General features: G+C 41.1%; 1 protein-coding gene across 2 annotated transcripts in view; it reads right to left on the bottom strand.

Moving 5' to 3' along the window:
- Positions 1-25341, bottom strand: part of pex7 (peroxisomal biogenesis factor 7) — an 86869-nt gene that overhangs the window by 39470 nt on the left and 22058 nt on the right. For both annotated transcript variants that reach the window (XM_059982510.1, XM_059982509.1), the window contains exons 6-7: positions 2827-2933; positions 2596-2709 (exon numbers count right to left, since the gene is read on the bottom strand). In XM_059982510.1, coding sequence (XP_059838493.1) covers positions 2596-2709; positions 2827-2933 — 221 coding nt within the window. The remainder of the gene's footprint in view (positions 1-2595; positions 2710-2826; positions 2934-25341) is intronic.

The raw sequence follows: 25341 nt of genomic DNA, 5'->3' as shown, positions 1-25341 counted from the left end.
TGTATGTTGTAGTATTTTTACAATACTTGAGGATAATTTCTGCAGTACACTTTGCTTTGAGGATGTACAGTAAGAAAACAATTTATTCACTTCATTCAAAGACTGGACATGAGTGCGTTGAGGTAAAACTACTGGAAAGAAAAGTAACTTCCAAAAATGTATTGTAACAATCCATGAAAAATACACACAAGAGAAAACCTGTAGATGCAGGAAATCCTAGCAACATATATAAAATGCTGGAGGAACTCAGTAGGCCAGGCAGCATCTATGGAAAAAGGTAAACAGTTGATGTTTTGGGCCGAATTTACTTGGTCTATTTCCAACACCTCCCTCTCTATCTCTGGAGACAGCTTATCCACTGATATCTCTTATAAACTCACTGATTCTCACAGCTACCTGGACTATTCCTCTTCCCACACTGATACTTGTAAAAATGCCATCCCCTTCTCTCAATGCCTCCATCTCTGCCACATCTGCTCTCAGGAGGAGGCTTTTCATTCCAGAACTAAGGAGATATCCTCCTTATTCGAAGAAAGGGGCTTCTCTTCTTCCACCATTAATGCTGCCCTCACCCCATCCTCCTGCCACCCCTCCAGGGACAGGGTTCTTTTTGTCCTCACCTACCACCCCACCACTCTCCACATCCAGCACCATAACTCTCTGTAACTTCTGCTGTCTCCAGTAGGATCCCACCACCAAGCACAGCTTTCCCTCCCCCCCACCCCACTTGCTGGTTTCTGCAGGGATCGCTCCCTAAGTGACTCCCTTGTCCGATCGTCCCTCCCCACTGATCTCCTCCTGGCACTTATCCTTGCAAATGGAACACCTGCCCCTACACCTCCTCCCTCAGTATCATTCAGAGCTCCAAGCAGTCCTTCCCAATGAGGCAACACTTCACCTGTGCATCTGTTGTGGTCATGTACTGTGTCTGGTGCTTCCAGTGTGGCCTCCTACATGTCGGTAAGATCTGATGTAGATTGGGAGACCTGCATTCCGCCCGCCAGAAAAAGGGGTTTCCCAGTAGCCACCCATTTTAATTCTACATGCCATTCCCATTCCAATATATCAGTCCATGGCCTCCTCTACTACCGCGATGAGGCCACACTCAGGTTGGAGGAGAAACATCATATATTCCATCTGGATAGCCTCCAACCCAGTGGAATGAATATCAATTTCTTGAACTTCCGGTAATGCCTCCCTCCTTCCCTTTTCTCCATTCCCATTTCCCTCTCCCACCTCATCTCCTTACTTGCTCATCACCTCCTTTGGGTGCTCCTCTCCCTTCCCTTTCTTCCATGGCTTTCCGTCCTCTCCAATCAGATTTCCCCTTCTCCAGCCCTTTATCTCTTTCACTAATTGACTTCCCAGCTCTTTACTTCAACCCCTTCCCCTACCTGGGCTTCACCTATCACCTACTACCTTGTACTTCTTCCTCCCTTCCCCACCTTCTTACTCTTACTTCTCCAGTTCCAATGAAGGGTCTCAGCCGAAACGTTGACCGTTTACTCTTTTCCATAGTTTCTACCTGGCTTGCTGAGTTGTTCTAACATTTTGTGTATGTTATATAAAAAACATATTCCCACTTTAAAACCCCACATTTCTCATTTTTGAATCATATTCTAGGCCATTCATTGTCTCTGTCAAACAAATGACAGACATAAATGGAAGTGATGTGTGCATTATCTTGGACTAAATGCTCACAGTACTTTTATGAATGAGAATGCTTGCGGAATCAGTGTTCATAGGGCTAATTTTAGCACTATCTGCAGAGGGAAATGTTATTGGCAGTGCTGCTGGGGCAGAAATGTGGCAGAATTCACTGTCCTAAGAGCGTGGCACAAACCCTTGCCTCCTCACTCCTGTGTGCTGCTGCAAATGCCTGCCCTCTGCTGGTTCTCTTGCAGCAATATCAAGAGTGATGCTGAATAACAACAACGTTGCAACAACACAAGAAAGTAAGGAAATGGAGCACGGTCTGACAATCTCATTAATTGCATAAACGATATATGTGCAATGTTTCCTGCCAGCAATACCCTTCCTATACATTTTTTTTGTGTGTCGTTCTCTGCCACAGCCTCGGCGACCACTTATTTTTTCAAGTGGTCGTTTGGAGGAAAGATTCTGTGAGTGGTCCCCCACATCCTTCTCACAACGCAGTTGTTTTTTTTTACGAAGCCGAGCTGCGAGCTTGACACTCAACCTGGCACGGATGGAAAGTGTGTCCGGGTGCAGCCCAACTGGGTCTGAACTTGGGAACCTTCTCTCCGGAGTCCGGCACTGCTGTCATTGTGCCACCAGCCGACCATGTATATCATTTAAAAATAAACAAGCAACTGTCTAATCTAACCATCGGTCTACAAGAGTGGTAACTTCTTAATAGTTACGAAGTAGAAACCAGTGATAAACTGTAATGAGAAATCAGGTCATAATATCAGCACCATCCCATTCAAATAAACCAAATATCTTTAATGGATATGTTTTAAAACACTATGTACATAACTACATTAAAAGCACCTTTTTTAAAAAAATAGCTCAACTATCAGTAGCAATCTACCATGGTTCGCCTGCATGCACTGAAAAAATAAATGTGCTTACTTTGACTCTTCGTATAGCATAGGAATGGCCGGCAAGCTGATGAACTGGCTGCCGGATATTTCTTAGATCCCAACATCGTAAAGTGCAGTCAACTGCTCCAGTAACAAGCAAGTTCTGAGTTAAACAGAATGGAATTCTTTAGAGCAATTTTACATTGTGATTTTTAGTAACAATGTTGAAAACTAGAAAGTACCCTTGATTTACTTAATGAAATAAAATCTATATTTTTACCTGATCATATTTATTCCAATCACAGGTCAAGATCTCTGCTTGATGTGCAGGAATTATTATACTCACTCTTCCTGTCTTAATATCCCAGATTCTTAGAGTATGATCACCTAAAATATGAAAATACATTGTTCTTTCATTCTTCTTCCAATCAAATTAGCCTCACTAGCATACAATATATAAGTAGCTATACCTCTATTGCTGACAAGTAGCTTTTTAAAATAAAAATAAATTAATTTCAAATAAAAAGCAGGAAATGCACAAAACACATCTGTGGAACGAGAAACAGTTAATATTTCAATTCTGGGATCCTTCATCAAAACTGGGAAAGAGGAAATAAGTCAGTTTTGCGCAGCAAAGAAGATGGAGAAGCAACACACACAAAATGCTTGAGAAACTCAGCAGGCCAGGCAGTTTCAGGCCAAGACCTTTCATCAGGACTGGATGTTTTTCGCAAATCTTAATTGAAATCAGACTCAACAGTTCTTACTGCGAAATTCAGGTGTGGTAATTTTCCTGGTAAGGAAATAACATTTATTGGCTGGTAGCACAATGGCTGTATAGACACCCATTTTCTTAATGTTTTAAAATGTCAGGACGTCTGTGGAGAGGGAGATTATGGAGTGAGTTGGAGACAGTTCCTTGTGTACTTTACGCACCAGTTTTAATAATGATCGGGGCCTATCGCAATTTGTCTGAGGAACGGGAGATACCTTGGTTATTAGTAACTTAGCCAATAAAAAGAAACAAGATGTAAGTGGAACAGTTATTGTGGGGATGGTTGCTGTGTGAGTGGGCCAGGGTTAAAGTAGGAGGCTTTGGCTCAACAGGATTCAGTGAGAACAGGTGCAGGCTAAGGGTCCTGAGTCTTTTGGAATCATTTAGCTAATTGTAGAACTTAAGCTTAAGAAGTTAGAGCAAAAGATATAACAAGTGTAGGCAGGATGGTAGTTAAGGCAGTGTGCAAGCTCCTCCTGTCAGATTTGCAGACAGTTTAAAGAAAGGTGTGAAACAATAAGTCTGTTGTCATGGGGAAGTTCAAATTTTAGTTCTTATTTATTTATTTATTTATTTATTTATTGATTGATTGATTGATTGATTGATTGATTAAGATACAGTGCAGAATTGGCCCTTCCAGTCCTTCAATCCACACTGCCCAGCAATCCCCCAATTTAAACCGAGGCTAATCAAGAGACAATTTACAATGACCAATTAATCTACCAACTGGAGCACCTGGAGGATACCAATGCAGTCACGGGGAGAAGTTACAAACAGCAGTGGGAATTGAACCCGAGTCACTAATGCTGTAAAGTGTTGGGCTAACCAGTATTCTACCATGCCGCCCTTCTAAATGCAAAGAGTTTAGATGGGGCAGAATTTGTTAGTGGCCTTTAGGAGATGTATTAAATGTATATGTAGATAGTCCAACAAGAGGAAGAGTTGTACTGGGCCAGGGAATAAGCCTGACCAGGTTACTGACATTTCAGTGGGCAAGAAGTTAGGGAACAGTTACCACAACTCCCCAAGTTTTAAGATGAATATAGATAAGGATATATATGGATCTAGTGGGAGAGTACTAAACTGGAGCAGGACAAATTATAAGCACATTAGGCAGGAATTAGGGAGAGTTAATTGGGAACAGCTGTTTATTGGCAAGTCCACATCTGATGTGTGAAGGGTGTTTAAATACCAAATGCACAGAGTGGAGGGCAGGTATGTTCCAGTAAGAAGGAAGGTGAGGATGGCAAGGTAAGAGAACTTTGGATGTTGAAAGAAGTGATCAATTTAGTGAAGAAGAAAAAGGAAATGTATACAAAGCTTAGAAAGCTAGAATCAAGCAGAGCACTTGAGGATTATAACGAAGCCAGAAAAGGATTCAAGAAGGGAAGTAGGAAAGATGGGAGGAGCCTTGAAAGGTCCTTGGAAAGTAGGAGTAATGAGAATCCAAAGGCATTCTATATACAGGTACATCAAGAACAAGAGGATAACTAGGGAGAGGGTAGGACCACTCAAGGATCAAGGGGAAACCGTTTACTTGGATGCAGATGATTTGGGTGAGTTCCTTAATGAATACTTTACATCAGTATTTACCAAGGGGAGGACATTCAGGATAGGGAGAAGAGAACAGAGCTGAGCATATTCACATGCTAAGGCATTTCAAGGTTTAGGAGGAGGAAGTGTTGGGTTGCTTAAGGAGCATGAAGGTGAATGAGTCCTCAGGGCCTGATTGGATAAGCTCCGGGTTATTGACAGAGGCAACAGAAGAGATTGCTTGGCTCTTACTCAATACCTTCATGTCCTCTCTAACCCCAGGTGAAGTCCCAGAGGACTGGCAAGTAGCAAATGTTGATCCATTGTTCAAGAAGGGAAGCAGGCATAATCCTGGAAATTATAGACGGGTGAGTTTCAAGTCAGGGGTAGAGAATTTAGTAGAGAAAGTTCTTAGGGATAGGATTTATATGCATTTGGAAAACTATGGCCTAATTAGGGACAGCCAACAAGACTTTATGTGGGGCAAGTTGTGCCTTACTAACTTGATTGAGACTTTTGATGAAGGTAGAGCTGTGGATATGGTCTACACGAATTTTAGTAAGGTGTTTTATAAGGTCTCTCATGGGATGCTCATCCAGAAGATTAAGATGCATAGGACCCATGGTGAGTTGGCCATTTGTATTCAGAACTGGCTTGCCCAAGAAAACAGGCTAGTGGTCAAAGGGATGTATTCCAGCTGGAGGTCTGTGATTCATGGTGACCTATACTGGGACCCCTGCTGTTTATAATGGACATAAATGACATGGATGAAAATGTAGATGGGCGAGTTCCTGAGTTTGCAGATGATATGAAGATTGCTGGTTTTGTGGATAGCATATATAACTGGCAAAGAAAACAATGGCATATAGATGAGTTACAGACTTGGGGGAAAGAAATGGCAGATAGAGTTTAACCCAGCCAAATGTAAAGTGTTGCACCTTGGTAGGTCAAATGCAAAGAGACAATACACTTAAGGGCAAGATCCTTAACTATTGATGAGCATAGAAATTTTTGGGTCCAAGTTCATAGCTCCCTGAAAGTGGCTACACAGGTTGATAGGATGGTTAAAATGCATATGGCATGCTTGCCTTTATTAGTCAAAGCATTGAGTTCAAAAGTCAGGAAGTAATGTTGCAGGTCTATAATTCTCCAGTTAGGCTGCATCTGGAGTATTATATACAGTTCTGGTAACCCCATTATTGGAAGGATGTTGAGGCTTTGCAGACAGTGCAGGAAAGGATTACCAGGACATTGCCTGGATTAGAGTACATGTGCTACAACGAGAAGTTGAACAAACTTAGGTCACTTTCTCTGGAATGGCAGAGGAGGGATCTGACAGAGGTTTATGAGAGGCACAGAGTAAACAGTCAAGGGTTGAGATATCTAATTCTAGAGGACATGCATTTAAGGTGAGAGGGATCATTTTAAAGGTGATGTGAGGCAAAGTTTTTTTTTAAAATGCACAGAGTGGGGCATAACTGGAATGTGCTGCCTGGGCTGGTGGTAGAGACAGAAATATTAGGGATTTTTATGAAATGTTTAGAGAGGCCCATGAATGTGAGGAAAATGGAAGGATATGGACATTGTGTAGGCAGAAGAAACTAATTTAGTTAGCCATTTGATTAATAATTTAAATAGTTCGGCACAACTTTGTGGGACAAAGGGGCTTGTTCCTGTGCTGTACTGTTCTACATTATCCAATATTCTTTATTTATTCAATTGTTATGATTTACATTAAAGAATGTAGAGATAAACTAACCCTACCCAAAATCAGTAATTCAGCCTTATAATCAATTATAAAAGCACAGTGCAGATAACCTATCATGCATTTCACCTCAAATTTAGACGACTTTGCTTGGCTAGATAATACATATGCAGCAGAATTTTATTATGGTAGTTGCCATCTGAATGGTAATTGCTGTAGTTTACTGACTTTTAATCATAATGAGATTATACTGCCCAAGAATGATGGTACTGAACGACCCTTTTCAATTGAAGATGGGAGATGTAAATATGTTAAACTGGAGAATCCAAGCATGATATCTCTCTGCAACACACAGTGAATACCATACAACAGCAAAATATTTTGATTTTATTTCAACAATGTTACCCCTCAGGTTATTTTAACTCTTTCCTCTCTCACCCTAAAATGGTGCCACTTGCTTTTGACTCCCCGAGCCTGGGGAGAAAACTCTTTACCAACCACCTTATCTATGCCTCTCATCATTTCAACCACTTTTAAAAGATATTGAAGAATATTATACTATATACATGACTCAACATTAAAAACTGTAAAGCTTAGTCAATTGTGCCAAAACTATACTGAATTCTTTCTTAATGAGGGAAAAAAGGAAATGCTTAGCACTTTCCTGGCTCAATTATTTGTTCTGGTTTAAGCTCACAGATGTAATGCTGAGATACATTCTAAGATCTGCTGGGACACATCATCAGTGATGTAACCCAGGGTCACCGAGTGTTTTGGGTCTTTCAACATCAGACACTTGCCCAAGTGACCCAGCCAGGGTTGATCAGGCCCTGACTTGAGTCCCAGCAGCATTGGTCCACAGGTCTCAGCCCTTGATCCATAGCCATCTGGAGGCTCGCTCAGCAGCCTCTGTGGCAGTCCTGATAGCTCTTTGCTTTATATCCTGTCATGCCAAGGAAAGAATAGGTTTTGCACAGCAGACAGCCAGCAAAACCTTTACACCCCACCTCTAATAGTTCAACTATAGTAACAGTATACACAGAGGGTAAATATTTTCACATGTAACCTCCAGTCAGTGCCCACTGAGGAAATTCTGTAACCTAATGCTTGTACATGTAACACTATACACAATATGCTACTTATGTGAAAATCATAACAACTGCATCAAGCAACTTGTTGGACACTTTCCTTCTACCTTAATATGAAGTAGGTCATCATGGGTCAAAGTGGCATTTACCAGCTCAATTCAACTAATTACAAAACCTAACAAATTACACTTCAAAACCATTGTTTTATCTATAACTTGTATAAGATGTTATATCTAGCTATTACTTCTAATAAACTGCATCCAGGATTTAACGTAAAGAGATTTAACTGTAAGTTTCTGTTACGTACCCGTAGGTATCTTGTGCCTGTCACATGACCATGATGTAATTGAGGCTATGCTGGGCATGAGGTAATGGTCTTGTGATGGTGGAGTGATGTCATTTTCCCATCAATGAGAGGTCATGTGATAGTTTTTTTCTAACAGGGTATAAAAGGAGAACCCCTCCCTGTGACATGGGGCAGTTTGTGGTTGAATTCGCCAGTGACTCCATTCTGCTGCGTTTTCGATGTTATGACGCAGTTTTGCTTTAAAGTGGAGTTTTACTTTCTGCCTTAAGTCTCAAAGGTTATTGCTGGCAGTTTTGCTACAATACTGCCAGTTCAGTTCAGTCCAGTGGAGAGTGAAGATTCATCGAAGTTCGGGAAACTGAAGGATTGAGGAAAGTTGATGTCGATGGTGAAACAGGTTTGACCTTGTTTGATCCTCATTCAGAAGGAATTAGTCATCTGTACCCACGTTAGTCCCTGCTATAAGAGCAGAAAAGACTGGGGCAGTGAGTTTTGCCAAGGAAAGGTCAGTGCCTTTAAGCCATTTTATTTCCTTCATCATAAATCCTTTGAGCAAGGCATACTTCGGATGGGATCAGCAGTAACGCCAGGAAAGAGAATCTATTACCTCAAGGAAAGTCTCTCCTTAGCGACTGTGTAAAACATTTGGACTTTCGCAGTCAAAACACAAAAATACAACTGCAGATGCTGTGGGTCGAAGAATACGTACACAACGCTGGTAGAGCTCAGCAGGTCAGGCAGCATCTGTGAGAAAACAGTAGCCAACGTTTTGGGCTGTGACCCTTTGCAGTACTACTTCTAAGAAATGTTATTGCATTATCACTTTAAGAACTGTTCAAGTTGCCGCATAGCAGCCGACTTCCGGTTAAGTTAGTTGTTTGTTTACTTTTGGGATTTTTTTTAGCAGCATTTAATAAATGTTTTATTTGAAATAAAAAAAAAACCTCTTTCTTCCATGGCCAACCCGAGTGCCCTAACTGGGTGGCGATGGAGCTGAGCTCCACCAAAGAATTATCTATCTCTGCACTTCTTGGCTCTGCACTCACTAGTAGTCTGCCCAGATCAATAGCTAATCCTCTTGTTCGACACACTTTGCGTATATGGGCTCAGATCAGGAAATGCTATGGTTTCCAGGGGTTTTCTGTTTCCAGCCCTGTTGCTCATAATCACCTTTTTTTACCTACTACATACGATTCAGCATTCCAGGTTTGGTATAGGAAGGGCATTAGACATTTTGAAGATCTTTTCATTGATAATCGCTTCGCTTCTTTTCAGCAGCTCTCTGTTAAGTTTAATCTGCCCAATGCTCATTTTTTTCAGATATCTCCAAATCCGACACTTTGTTGCTCCTTTAATTCCTAACTTTCCTGAAATGCCTGCGAAAAATGCTATGGACCTATTTCTTTCCATGAATCCACTAGGTAAAGGCTTAATATCAATCATCCGAGATAAACTAGCAGCCTTACGACGGGCCCCCATGGATAAAATCAAAATGGTCTGGGAGCAGGATTTAAATATCTCCTTATCTGAGGAGAGCTGGGATTCAGTTCTCAAATCGGTTAACTCAACCTCTCTTTGTGCTCGCCACTGCCTTTTACAGTTTAAGATTGTTCATAGAGCCCATATGTCTAAATCTAAACTATCTCGATTCTACCCTAACGTTAGTCCGCTCTGTGATAAATGCAAGAGGGGCGTGGCCTCTCTCATCCATATGTACTGGTTCTGTCCTAGCTTGAAGAAATTCTGGAAAGATGTCTTCACTACATTATTGTGTATTCTGAATCAGCACCTAGAACCAAACCCCTTAATTGCTCTGTTCGGTTTTTGGGGCGAGACAGATTTATGTCTGGGTCCGACCAAATGCCGAATATTATCCTTTGCCTCTCTCCTGGCTAGACGCTTGATCCTCCTCAGATGGAGAGATGTTGCCCCGCCCACTCATGCTCAATGGCTTAATGACATCGTGGCCTGTTTGGACCTCAAAAATTCATTATTCAGTTCTCAATTCGGATCTAAAGTTCCATAAGGTCTGGGGACCTTTTATCAAGTACTTTCATAACCTTCCTCTTGACTAGGGTTTTTTTTTCTTTCTTTTTGGTCCCTTGCTTTCAGCTCCTTTTTTTTGATAGAAGGCATTATTATCCTCTGTTGCTGAGTGTATTCACAGTCTGGGAGCTTGGCTGTCCTGACTTATACTCTCTATATTGTGTTGTGGTTGGTCTGGAGTTGCTGTTGTTTTTTCTTGTGTTGTGGGGCTTGGGGAGGACACTAAGCTTACTTGTCTTTAATTTAGGTGCTTTTTTTTTTGTTAAATTCTCTTCCTTTGTAGCATATTGTTATTGTATGCTTAATTTTGCACTGTTTTAATGTTCCTCATTGGGATTTGGGGTTTTTAATTTGTAAAATGTTTTGAAAAACTAGTTAAAAAAAATAAAAAAAAAAACAAAAAAAAACCTGTCTCTATATTCATTGTTGCTGGATCATAACATTTCTCTTCAATCAACTTCAGTAGAACAGATAAAAGTTCCAAATGATCCATTCTCCTTGTTCATTCGTCCATCATGCAATGTTGAGAACCATTCTTGTGATCTGTGATTTGTAGGGCTGGACTAGCTTGTTGGGATGCAGATGACCAGAGAGGCCAATCCATGCTCAAAGTTCTTTGGCAGTGTGGACAAAAGATGGCAGTCACATTGGGCTGGGGGTCAGCAGCTTGGCCTTTCCTGGCCAGCCTACGTCTTTCTGCTGCCATTGTCTTTTCTGCCTCATGGGTAACTGCATCCTTAAGCAGGGAGGAGTACCAATCAACCTGATCCTTGGCGATATGTTCCCACGTGTCTGGGTTGATGCCAAAGGCTTTTAGTGAAGTTTTCAGGGTGTCAATATAGCAGTTCCTTACTACTATTAGTTACTAAGTTAAATTTATTTTATCAATATACCTTGTTTCAATAAGGGGTTGAGTTACATTTTCTCATCAATAATTCCTCATCTTGTTTTCCTTTATTTAAACCAATAAATCAGTCTAAGTGCATGGACACATCCAGATAGCAATTCATTAGCAATCCTTACAATGAATCTGGAACGTAATGCTGCACCATAGGGTAGGATATTGAAGTGCTTCCTGAAGGACCAACACTGAAATGTCTGCAGTCTATTTGCTTATTAAAAATGCCCAGTAAGTTGGGGGCTGGTGCTTTATTGTCATCAGCATTCTACCAAGGTGCAGAAGCATTTATGTATATAGAAAGAGCTAGGGTGTCTAAGACTTTCGCACAGTGCTGTATATTGTGTCTTTTCAATTACCAAATAACATTTAATTCTATGAGTTAATACAAAGCTAAGTACTCTTATTTCTGTTTCCCAACCACCTTCCTATTTTAACCAATATACAGTACTGTGCAAAAGTCTGAGGCACCCTAGCTATATATATGCAACCAAGTTTTTTTTGCACAGTACTGTATAAGAGTATTGGAGACAATAATAAAAAATCAGAACAGAGATTTTTCTGATTCTTATCTCTTCTCATTAATTATATCTTTATTCTCCAATAATTATTTTGCTTCTTACAGTTCATTTAAATTTAATTTCCATGTTCTAGCTTAAAATTTCCAAGTTAGGCACTCCAAGTAAAGATTATTCTTTTTTTCTTTCCCCAATTCATATGAAAGCTCCAAAGATAAAATTGCTGATACACCAAAAATAGGAAAGCAATTTGTGAATAGGACTTTAGGAGGCTGTAGTAAGATACAAGTTGTTAAATGAATGAACAACCAGCTGGAAACAGGAGAATAATACAGAAAAATATGAAGTTGCCCATTCCAGCAAGAATAAACTGCAAGATAATGTAGAACTCTGAGATTCAGAGGGACCCAGTCCATAATTGACAAAATGGACAGTATATAGATCCAGCAAGTAATTAGGAAAGCTATCAGAGTTCTATTGTTCAGTACTAGGGGAATGGAATATAAGAGTACAGAAATTCTTTATGTGACTACATCTGGAATACCGTGTATAGTATTGAACTACTTGTTTTGGGATATAAATGCATTGGAAGGAGTTTAGAGAAGACTTAAGATTGTTACCTGAAATGCGCAATTCGTCTTCTAAAGAAAGATTGGAAAGGCTAGGCTTGAAAAGTGAGGGGAAACTTTGTGTCAGGTTTTATGATGTGTCTCATCACAGCCAATTAATAGAGGTCCTGCGCAGGAAGTTAGGAAGGAGGCTGCAGAGCAGGACCTCAAGGTGACAAATTCTGGATCACTTCCGATGTAACGAGGCAGGATAGGTCAGGAAGATGGTGCAGACAAATGAGTGGCTGAGAAGATGGGGCAGGGGACAGGGTTTCAAGTTCTTGGATCATTGGAACCTTTTCTGGTGAAGGGGTGACTTGTACAAGTGGGATAGGTTGCACCTGAACTGGAGGGGAACCAATATCCTAGGAGGCAGGTTTGCTAATGCAATTGGAGAAGGTTTAAATTAGATTTACAAGGGGGAGGGAAGGAAGAGGCAGAGGATGGGGCAGTTGGCGTATATCGTAAATTCCAGTGTATAAACCGAGAATTTGGCCCTAAATTTTGGTACTAAAATTAGGGGGTCGGCTTATACAGAGAGTGCCAACTTTGAAAAAGTGGATACACAGAAGACAAGTTGTATTTATTGGCTGTTTTTGAGTCTGTTATGCCTGCAGCCCCCTCCTTTGTGAGAATTGCAAGATCACTATTGGGTTGGGTCAGGGGACCCAGGAAATGAGAGAGAGACGTGTGGAATGTCTAGTTCCCCCGGCGATATAAAGCTATGGGACATGGCCATTGTCTCCGGAAGGCGAATTTGTGGATTGAAGACTGTACTACGTGGAAGCCCTCAGGCAAAGTGGGCTGGTTGAGGGAGGGATTGCATCACCCCCAACCTGATTGACATCTGCGACCCTGCGAGTCAGGATAAAAGAGGGTCTGTGGGAACAGCCCCTCAGACGCACCAGAAGAAATGCTAGTGATCCCGTAATAGCTGGAAGCCATTTGAAGGAGGCCACGTGCGTTCAGTTCTGTTGCCTGGGACTGGTGACTGGTACCACAGGAAACAGCTTTTAGCTAACAACGGGGAAACCAACTCCCACGACTCAAAGGATTGGTATCATAAAACACCTGGGCAAGTTTCAACCATCTCTCTTAAACACAACACGCTGCAGCTTGAACAAACTAACAGTGACTGTTATGTTTCCATCGGACAATACATTATCCCTTAGACCAGGGGTCGGCAACCTTTACCACTGAAAGAGCCATATGGACCTGTTTCCCACAGAAAAGAAAACACTGGGAGCCACAAAACCCGTTAGACATTTAAAATGAAATAACACTGCATACAACGTTCTTTTTTGCCTTTATGCTATGTATAAACAAACTATAATGTGTTGCATTTATGAAATTGATGAACTCCTGCAGAAAAAACTAAATTACATTTCTGCATGCAACAAAAACATTTTGAACTCCGAAAAAAAGACGTTGGGTTGAAGGTAACTCCATAGTTAGCCTACCTTGGATCGAAAAATTAAAAGAAATCGCGCACTGGCGGGTGTCAGGCATTGGCAGTGGTGACGTATATTAATAGCGATTAAAAAACACGTTGTAGCGGTGTGCTACACGCAACGCTAAAATAACGACACAGTCGGTAAACTGCAGTCAAAGATAACTTTATTCGAACTAAACAGCCTTGCTTTTAAGCCTCCCTCAACACGCCCCCCCCCCCCCCCCCGTGGGCGCGGATGCTCCAAAAGACACGTACTCACAAACCCCCGTAGGTTATCTCCCTTAGCCGGAACGCTGGCTAATTGTGAGCTGGTTCGGATGTGCCAGGAAATGGGTCGCCACAACGTTTTATTTAGATTGTACAAGATCACCATAATCTTCAAATTTAGAATTACATTTCAAAAACTAACAAACTAACATAAAATACATTTTAATTAAATACTCAACATTTATTTTCCAAAGCCACAGGGAGCAGCAGTACAGAGATGAAAGAGTCGCATGCGGCTCCAGAGCCGCGGGTTGCCGACCCCCGGCCTAGACAGCGATAGAGCTATTTAGATTTAGTATTGACGACGTATAGTATCTGTATGTTTGCATTAATCTTATTTTTGTGCCCCTTTATCAATGAATACTTTTAAAAATAGTACCATCAGACTTCAACGGACCTCTCTATCTTTACGGGTAAGTGACCCAGTTACAGGGTTACGTAACAAGTCAAATACAAAAGAAAATATGAAATCTACACAAAAGATCTACTAAACACATTCTGTTCCTCAGTTTATTTGTACACATTGTTGTCGTCAAATGTTCAGAGCTTGAAACTCTCACACTCTTCATTATCTGACTCTCCGAAAATCGCATCCCATTCTTCAGCAGTCACCATATCATCATAAGGACTGTCAATTTCTGCTTCGACATCGTCAGTTGCAGCTTTTCTGGCTGCCAAATCTCCAGCATCTTCTTCCCAAAGCAAATGATCTTCAGTGCCGTCCAAAGCATTGCTGATGCTGCACTTCTTGAATGCCTTCACAATGCACTCGGCCTTCATTTCCTCCCACAATTGCACTACCCACTTGCAAACTGTTGCTAGAGATGCCGCCCTCATATTTCCCACTGGAGAGCATGACTGATTTCCAGACATCATCCATTCGTTCCACTGTTGACACATGAATTCTTTGAATGGTTTGTTTAAACTCCAATCTAGTGGCTGGTGCACAGACATCAAACCACCGGGGATGACTGCAATGTCTGTATTTTCAGCTTTCAATGCTGCTTTTGTCTCACCTGACAAGTGCGCTTTGAACGTGTCCCAGACAAGTAGCCACTTTTCCTTCCTGAAACCTTCAGGATGTTGACGCCACACCTATTTAACCCACTTCAAGCAATCCGCTTCATCCATCCAGCCGCGTTCTTAAACGTAAATGACACCTCACGGGAATTTTTCTTTCTTTGGGATTGTTTTCCTCTTAAAAATCACCATCGGTGGTAATTTGGTCCCATCAGCCATACACGTTAACACGACAGAAATATGTTGCTTCTCCTGTCCAGTTGTTTTGACAAGGACTGTGTTCTCCACCTTCTGATTGACAGTGCATTTGCCAGCAAAATCAAAGAATATTGGTGTCTTGTCCTTGTTACCAATCAGTGAAAGTGGGTAAGAATGTGCCTTTCAATGCTTGATTACAAATGATTGGAAGGCCGTAATCTTATTCTCAAGGTCGCTCAGCAACTTCTGAGCAATATTTGTTTTTTGTCTAAACACAAAATCACGTCTATTCATAAATCTGGTGCACCAACTTAAGTGTAGCTTTGAAATTTTTGCTGACCTCACAGTGTATTTTGGCCCATTTCAATGCTTGAACTCGAATCATTTCTTTGGTAACAATGTATCCGGACGATCGCTGGTGATCACTCACTCTAAAACTTTTTCTTCCAGTTCTGGCCACTGGCATGTTTTCCTGCAGTTTGCACATTTCATCTTTGGCATTTCCCTCAGCGTGTCCTCTGCCTTTCTCCATTCTTTCACTTGTTTCTCATTTACACTAAATTTCTTAGCAGCTGCAGAATTATTCGTTCCTTTAGCAAAATCAACAACCTTCAGCTTGAAGCCAGCATCATCGCATTTGTTTTAATCTTTTGTACATGGTGGTTGCAAACTCAATACTGAGTACATGTACTGATCCCGCCACCCCATGTTATGTTTTAATGAGATTACAATGGGCGCTAAATAGTTTTATGGGGGTTACATTTCAGAGGATTCTTTACCATTGGGAACCTAATCCAAAACTTCCCTCCCTGATTTATTTATTAAGAATTCGCCTTTCATGCTCTACAAAGTGTAGGCCTATTTTCTTAGCAGGTACTGGTACACAAAATTTCCAGGTTCCGGATCCAGCAAAGCTAAGTACCGGCATGTGAGATCTTGTGATCTTTTCTGATTAAATCAAAAACCTCTACGAAAGGGGTCGGCTTATACAAAGGTACAGATGTCCCCTGTTTTTTGAACGTTCGCTTTACGACACTTCACTGTTACGAAAGACCTACATTAGTTACCTGTTTTCACTAACAGGTGTTCTCACTGTTAAGGAAAAAGGCAGCGCGCGCCCCGAGCACCTCCCCCAGAACTGCATTCTAGCCGGCATTGCTTAAACACGTGCCCGAGAGCATTAGTGATGAGTTCTAAGGTATCCGAAAAGTAAGGGTGTTACACTTAGCGTGAAACTAGATATAATAAAGTGTTTCAATTGTGGTGAATGAAGTAAGGATATAGTGATTTTGGCTAAGGGTTTGTGGAAGTTGATGAAGATGATGTTGAAGAGTTTTGGCATCACATGACCAAGAAATGACAGATGAAGAACTGATGAAGAGGAAAGGATAACAACTGAAGCCGAACGCAGTAGCGAACGGTCCGAAAGTGAAGTCGACCAAGTACTGAACGTGAAGCAACTGCATGAGATTTTCACTGTGATTGACAATGCTGCAATGGTTGCAGAAAAGTATGACTTTAATTTTGAAAGGGTACATAGGTTTAGGGCATATTTGCAGGATGGCTTGAGTGCTTACGAAGAACTGTATGATAGAAAAATGCGCGAGGCTAAACAGTCAAGCATACTGTCGTTTTTCAAGCCTTACACATCAGCCACAGCAGACGAGACTCGACCTTCAACATCAAGGCAGGCAGATATAGAAGAAGGTGACCTGCCTGCCCTGATGGAAAGATGATGATGCGATGACAGCCCAGTCTCCCACCACCCCAGCCCCCAATGACTCAGCCTAACACACTATCATCAGTGTGCTCACTGTCTTCCTGATTCTGGTAAGTGAAACTACATTACAAGTACATTATTTCTACTTTTATACAGGCTGTGTATTTTTTATGTGTTATTTGGTATGATTTGGCAGCTTCATAGCTTAAAGGTTACTGGAAAGAGTGCTTCTGCCGGGAGCGCTTGCGCCGTGTGTTTCTGCCAAGAGCACTCGCGTGAGATTTTCACTGCTGTGGACAGTGCTGCAATAATTGCAGAAGAGTATTCCTACTTTATAGGCTGTGTATTTATCAGATCATTCCTACTTTTACTATATGTTACTGTTATTTTAGGTTGGCATAATTTGATAGGTTATTTTTTTGGGACTGCGAATGCTCACAAATTTTTCCCATATAAATAAATGGTAATTGCTTCTTCACTTTACGACATTCCGCCTTACAAACCATTTCATAGGAATGCTCTACCTTCGAATAGCGGGGAAACCTATAACATGAATAAGTCACTTTTTTAACCTTGAAAATGGGAGGTCACTTATACTCAGGATCGGCTTATACACTAGAATGTATGATAAGTAGGGACAGCTTGTAGGGAGTTTATGAGGAAGGATACACAGAGGACAGACCAAAGATGCACTCAGCCAGATGATTTGAGATGTGTCTATTTTAATACAAGGAGTATCATAAACAAGGTGGGTGAACTTAAGAGCGTTGACCAATAATGTGGAACTATGATGTTGTGACCATTACAGAGACTTGGATGTCTCGGGGCAGAATTGGCTGCTGAGTCTTCCAGGCTTTAGATGTTTCAAAAAGGACAGGGAAGGAGGCAAAAGAGGTGGAGAGTGTGGCATTGAAAATCAGGGAAGGTATCATGGCTGCAGAAAAGAAGGAAGTCAAGGAGGGATTGTCTACAGAGTCAGTGTGGCTGGAAGTCAAAAACAGGAAGGGGGTAATAACTCTACTGGGTGTTTTTTTTCATAGAACCCCCCCCCCCCCCATATTAGTAACAGAGACATCAAGGAGCAGGTAGGGAGGCAGATTCTGGAATGGTATAATAATAATAATAATAAGGTTGTCATGGGTGATTTTAACTTTCCTAATATTGACTGGCATCTCCTTAGAGCAAGGGGTTTAGATGGGGTGGAATTTGTTAGGTGTGTTCAGGAAGGTTTCTTGACGCAGTATGTAAATAAGCCAACTGGAGGAGAGGCTGTACTTGATCTGTTATTGGGAAATTAACCTGGTCATGTGTCAGATCTCTCTCAGTGGGAGAGAATTTTGGAGGTAGTGATCACAACTCTATCTCATTTACCATAGAGCTGGAGAGGCATAGGAGCAGACAACTTGGGAAAACATTTAATTGGGGTAGGGGGAAATATGATGCATTATGCAGGAACTTGGGAACATAAATTGGGAGCAGATGTTCTCAGGGAAATGCATGGCAGGGAACATTTGTGTGGTGTTCTGCATAGGTACGTTCCATTGAAGCAAGGAAAGGATGGTAGGGTAAAAGAACCATGGTGTACAAAGAATGTAGAAAATCTGGTTCAAGAAACTAGGTACTGTTAGAGCTCTAGAAAATTACAAGGTTGCCAGGAAGGAGCTCAAGAATGAAATTAAAAGGGGCCATGAGAAGGCCTTGGCGAGCAGGATTAAGGAAAACCCCAAGGCATTCCACAAGTATGTGAAGAGCAAGCGGATGAGCCGTGTGAGAATGGGGCCAATCAAGTGCAATAGTTGAAATGTATGCATGGAGCCAGAGGAGGTAGCAGAAGTACTTAATTAATACTTTGCTTCAGTATTCACCAGGGAAAAGGACCTCGGCAATCGTGGGGACGACTTACAACGGACTTGAGTACATAAGAAAGAAGATGTGCTGGAGCTTTTAAAAGCATTAAGTTAGATAAGTTACCAGGACTGGCTGAGATATACTCCAGGCTACTGTGGAAAGCAAGGGAGGAGATTGCTGAGCCTCTAGCAATGATCTTTGCATCGTCAATAGGGATGGAAGAAGTACCAGAGGATTAGAGGGTTGCAAATGTTTTTCCTTTGTTCAAAAAAAGTAGAGACAACCCAGGAAATTATAGACAAGTGTGTCTTACTTCAGTAGTAGGCAAGTTGTTGGAGAAGTCCCTGAGAGGCAGGTTTTATGAACATTTGGAGAGACAGAATCTGATTAGGGATTGTCAGCATGGCTTTGTCAAGGGCAGGGGTAGTGCCTAACCAGCCTGATTGAATTCTTTGAGGATGTACCAAAACACATTGAAGGTAGAGCAGTGGATATAGTGTATATGGATTTCAATAAGGCATTTGATAAGGATCCTTATGCAAGGCTCATTCAGAAAGTAATGAGGCATGGGATCCAAGGAGACCTTGCTTTATGGATCCAGAAGTGGCTTGCCTACAGAAGGTAAAGGGTAGATGGTTTGGATTCTGTATGGAGGTCAGTGACCAGTGGTGTTCTGTGGTGACCTATGTTGGGACCAGTCCTCTCTGTGATTTTTATAAATGACTTGGATGAGGAAGTAGAAGAGCAGCTTAGCAAGTTTGTTGATGACAAAAAAGTTAGGATGTTGTGGATAGTCTGGAAGGTGTCAGAGGTTACAGTGGGACATCGATAGGATGCAGAACTGGGCTGAGATGTGGCAGATGGAGTTCAACCCAGATAAATGTGAAGTGGCTCATTTTGGTAGGTCAAATTTAAAGACAGAATATAATATTAATGGTAAAACTCTTGGAGGTGTGGAGATCAGAGAGTTCTTGGCATCTGTGGGACTAAATTCAAGAACGGTGAGGTAATGTTACAGTTATATAAGACCTTAGTTAGACCTCACTTGGAGTACTGTGTTCAGTTCTGGTCACCTCACTACAGGAAGGATATGAATTCTTTTAGGATATAACAAAACACATTGAAGAAGGTAGAGCAATGGATGTAGTGCATATGGATTTCAGGAAGGCATTTGATAAGGTTCCCTATGCAAGGCTCATTCAGAAAGTAATGAGGTATGAGATGTATAGGGATGTGGATTCTATAGAGAGTGCCTTATGAGAATAGGTTGCATGAACTTGGCCTTTTCTCCTTGGAGTGACCGAGGATGAGAGGTGATCTGATAGTAGTGTATAAGATTATGAGAGTCATTGATCGTGCAACCAGCCAGAGGCTTTTTCCCAGGGCTAAAATGGCTAACACGAGGCGCTTGAAAGTAGGTACGGGGGGATGTCAGAGTGGTGGGTGCGTGGAATACACTGCCAGTGACAGTGGCAGAGGTGGGTAAAAAAGGATCTTTTAAGAGACCCTTATATAGGTACATGGAGCTTAGAAAAATAGAGGACCTTGCAGTGGAGAAATAGTTGGCACAACATTGTGGGCTGAAGGGTCTGTAATGTGCTGTAAAGTTCTATGTTCTAATAGTCAAATGAATCAGTGATTGAAACAGGAGCAAGTGTAACATCTTGCTCCATGCACAATGCCATCCCACCATTGTTGGTTATGTAACTTTGATGCACTGTACTTGGAAGTCTCAACTCTTGACCACAAGATATTCAATGATAAAAAGAAAACCCTAGTGATTCAGGTCCTTCTCTCCAATGTCCTGGCTTTGCATCCAAAAACAAAGGAAAGATGCAGACTGGGTTCCCTTTGAGAACTTGTTTCAGGCCAATGTGGCTTTAATCATACCATTTCAATTTAAATGTTCCAGTAAATTACTAACTGCAGAATGTATTCCTAAAACTAACACTTATTCAGTCACACATGTAATGTGCATTGTGTTTGAAAGTTGCAATATGAAGTCTTCCATTTGGAAGAGCAGGATAAATCAGTGTAAAACACTCTGATGCTGAATGTTCCTGGTGCACCACTGAACAGAATGAGATAGATTTGCATTCATTCCTCCCACTGATTCATGGCATTAGCATGTTTGCCGATGAAATAGGTTGTTCATTTGTGGGAAGATAACAAATAAATCATAATCTGGATCAACAGTACATATAAAGACTGTCTGAGTTTAAAAAAATCTTTGTTTATTGCTCTAAAATATACAATTTAATAGAATATAAAAAGCATCAGTGATATGTGCAGATACAGATCATATATTCTCTGGGATATAATGCTTCCTATTCATCTGGGACCAAGCTAGTGTCATTAACAGATTCCATCTGGTTAGGGCTAAATAATCAGAGCTTTCAACATCAGGCAAATTCCTGTTGAGCACTTTTTGGTTGTAAGCAACATACCCAAGACATCCACTAACAGCAAAGCCATAACCATCTGTTACTGTGAGGTATCAGCATGTTCTTCCTTTCTCCACCTCATCTCATATCTACATTTTCCCTTCACAGCCCACCTGATAGTAGGATTTAAAAATGTTTCACCACCTTTGCTTCAGACTATAAGTAGAGACAGGCTGGAGCAGGAGTTCCCAACCTTTTTAAATATGCCTTGGACCCTTACCATTAACCAAGGGGTCCGTGGACCCCAGGTTGGGAAATTGTGGGCTAGAGGGAGAACCACTGCAACAATCTGTAGTAAAAGAACACCAAAAAAAATAAAAAATAAAAAATAACCCTCCATTTAAACATTGAATTGCAAAGAATTTACAACTCTGAAACAGGCTAGTATGTCTAATCATATGAAATTATGTTTATGCTCCATACAAGCCCACTATGATGTTGTTTCCTTTCAAGCTATTTTATCATCAAAAGCTTCTATTTGTGTAGGATGGTGCTGGTCACCGCCAGAAAGCGTGGTATCAGTCAAAAGCCTCGCACATTAAAAAAGACATGGATCACCACTTGAGTTGGCACAAATTGCACCTACAAGTTGAACGCTTTTAACTTTTATGGCCCAGGATCCCCAGCAATGTCTGTGTGGACATTCTCCTTTTGTGATTGCATGGGTTTCCTTTGAGTGCTCTAGTTCACTCTTAATTACCGAAGACTTCCAAGTTGGTAGGTTAATTGGCCAAAGTAAATTGCTCAGTGTGTAGGCAAGTGATAGAAACTGGTGGAGTTGATGGTAATGTGGCAGAATAAAATACGATTTTGCAGGATTAGTACAATGGGTGCTTGATGGTTGGCATGGATTTGATGGGCTGAAGGCGCTGTTTTGTGATATTGACTCATGGTTTGAAATAATGATTCTATGATGAGGGCAAAGGAGTGAGAATGGGAAAGGAAAATTAATGTAAATAGATTTTTCCTTTACCCTCATGAACATGTTGGGCCAAAAGCCTTCTTCTTACATAATAAACACGAGAGACTCTGTAGATGCTAGAAATCCAAAGGAACAAATACAAAATACTGGAGGAACTCAGCAGGTCAGACATCATCTATGGAAAGGAATGAATCCTGCGCCCAGGATAGTCCTCACATAATCAAAGACTTGTTTCTCTGATCATCAAAAACATTACAGAACATTTGAAATTGTTACAATACAGCATACAGCTAGAATACAAAATGCTACGAGGCATAGATAGAGTAAACAGTCAGTCTTCTAATAGAAGATAGAATAATACAGCACAGTGATATTGTGCTAACCTATATAATCCTACTCCCTCCTACACAGCCCATAACCCTCTGTGGTGAGTGGAGATGTCAAAGATTAGAGGGAATAAATTTAGGGTGCCTGAGAAAAGTTAAGGGAGATTTACAAGCATTTTCTTTTACAGTGTTTAGATGCCTGGATTGTGCTTCCAGGAAAATAGAGGAAGCAAATATAGTGATGTTTAAGAGGCATTTAGACGATCACATGAACTGTGGGGTATTTGATGAAGGTGAACATGTATAGGCAGATGGAACTAGAAACATTGTTTGCACAGACATTATAGATAGAGGAAACTATTTCAGAGCTGTACTGTTAGGTTCTATGTCATCATTTTGGCAAGTGTTGTATTTTAGCTTCTTTTCAGTCTAACACTCATCACGTTTCTGACTCCTTTGCAAACCTTTACAACTAAAAGTGAAGCTCTGATTGAAATTATTAAAATGACCCGATCAATTTTACATCTATTTCCATCAACTTACTTTAATATACCTCCTCTGCTTTAATGCTTCAATTTACAAAAACACATTTTTGGTTAATGCATATTTTCAGAATACATCTACACTCTAGCCCAGAGAAAGCAGCATTTCCAAAGAACTCTCCTGCTGCCTGGCTTTAGTCTTCCCAGCCTAAATATCAAATGATAGTGCAGTGCCATAAATTCAAGGGAACAGCAGTCAGAGATTAGCTAATTCCTTGTCATGGCTATAAATAAAGGCCCTGAAATGAATCCAGTCTGCAGGGTGAAATTTGTTACTCTTTCCATTGTTTCATAATTTAAACTTTTCCCTCTATTTCTCTTTCAGATACATGAACTCATCATCTTTATCATGATAACTCAACGTGATATAATCAACTGGTCAGAGGACTGGAACTCTTAATAGTGTATTTATCACTGTTAAACTCAAAGTATTCTGGAAACTAGATTTTCACAAAAGTTTTCTTTGGAAACTGTAACATATGGCTACATGTGTTGAAAGCCATGCAACTTTTACTAAAATCCAATGGTTGGAGTTTTGTTTGTAGCTATGAGGAAAAAATACACTACACATTGTTAAAGCTGAACTAAAAATGAATTTATTCCAAGTGGTGCAATAACCCTTCAAAAGGACCACAACCTTGTGGTTTGGACACTTGTGTGCCTCAATGACCCGGAGAGCTATGTTGGCTGGAGTCAGGGCTTTCCGCTTTGCCTTTTGGTATGGCCATCCATGCCAAACAGATCAAAGGGAAGAGGCCAAACTAAGAGAGGTCAACCAGTCCTCCAGGTTTGGGGGTTCAACTCAGGGCTGTTGGCCAGAAAGAATGAGAATCTTCAAATCAGTGAATTCAAATGAATCAAGGACAGTGGAAACAGTCTTTGTTCTTGCTGTGTGCTTGGGGGATGGAGGCTGCCATTTTGTGAAGACACTCGATCCTCCATTTTGAGAGCTTGACATGCTGGACTTGATTAGTGTTTTAAAGAAGACACAAAGACCAGGTAATCTGCTGGACTGGAGGTCATTTCCAAATAAGGAGTTGTTTGTGAGGTGTTCTTTGGTTGGCTATAACATGCAGACTTGTGAATGCCTGAGGTGATTCGAGCTCATTGCTGACTGAGAACAAAGAGCCATGAGTCAGCAACTGTCCCTTGATGGGAAGAGGACAATAGATGGAGGCTGCTTTGGACCAGAGCCAATGACCAGGTGTTAAAGGCCAGACACATGACCTGCGGCCAATGACATGGGAATGCGACATTTGAATTGATAAGCAATGGATATAAAAGTGGATGCTTTGTGTGGTCTGGTGGCGGTAACTCTAAAGAATAACCATCGCAGACACAAGCGAGAAGAACCCTGTGTGAACACGTGGAGAGTGAGTCGGGACCACGAGGAACAAGGGGTGCCTAGCCAGCGTAAATTCCTCCGCCCGGGTAATACCTTTGCTATTCTTTGACTATCCAGGAGAGTCAGGGGGTACTCAGCAGGTATGCACACAAGGTATTTAGTGTATAAATTCACGTATTTGTTAGTTTGAACACTAAGGTAATTGTCAGTAAATACAGATGTCTCTGTGCCTCACTCAGAATCGTTGGAAGAGGTAGAAGCAGTATCTCTCTCTCCTCTCCTTTCCAACAGGGCTAACACCCTGACTGGTAAAATAAAACTGTATTGGAAACAGCAATGAGAATACTTCTACATCTGAGTGTGATGATGGTATTCCTGAGTCTCCACCCAGGACTTGCAGAGCTGCCAATAGTAAAAACCACGAGGAAGCTATTGGCACAATGAAGAAAGCCCTGAACAACACCAACAATGGAGGACCTTCATTGCTGCCCTAAACACCAGTCGTGTAATGGGCAGTAAGATGCAATAACATGCCGGTACTATTTATATCTTTATTTCTGTGGTAGTATACATGTTGAGATTGGAGGATGGCAGAGGGGTAAATAACATACAAACCCCATTTCCAGAAAAGTTGGGGTATTTTCCAAAATGCAATAAGAACAAAAATCTGTGATATGTTAATTCACGTGAACCTTTATTTAACTGACAAAAGTACAAAAAGATTTTCAATAGTTTTACTGACCAACTTAATTGTATTTTGTAAATATATACTAATTTAGAATTTGATGGCTGCAACGCACTCAACAAAAGTTGGGACACAGTTAAAATAAGATTGAAAAGTGCACAGAATATTCAAGTAACACAGGTTTGGAAGACTCCACATTAAGCAGGCTAATTGGTAGCAGATGAGGTATCGTGACTGGGTATAAAAGTAGCGTCCATCAAAGGCTCAGTCTTTGCAAGCAAGGATGGGTCGTGGCTCACCCCTTTGTGCCAAAATTCATGAGAGAATCGTTAGTCAGTTCAAAAGGAACATTTCTCAACGCAAGAATGCAGAGAATTTAGGTCTTTCAACATCTACAGTACATAATATTGTGAAAAGATTCAGAGAATTCAGAGACATCTCGGTGCGTAAAGAGCAAGGTCGGAAACCACTGTTGAATGCGCATGATCTTTGAGCCCTCAGGCAGCACTGCCTAAGAAACTGTCATGCTACTGTGACAATTATAGCC

Source organism: Hypanus sabinus, chromosome 10, assembly GCF_030144855.1.
Source record: "Hypanus sabinus isolate sHypSab1 chromosome 10, sHypSab1.hap1, whole genome shotgun sequence".
In the NCBI taxonomy this organism is placed as follows: Eukaryota; Metazoa; Chordata; class Chondrichthyes; order Myliobatiformes; family Dasyatidae; genus Hypanus; species Hypanus sabinus.
The sequence above is the reverse complement of the archived record's forward strand: the minus strand, read 5'-3'. Positions and strand labels throughout refer to the sequence as shown.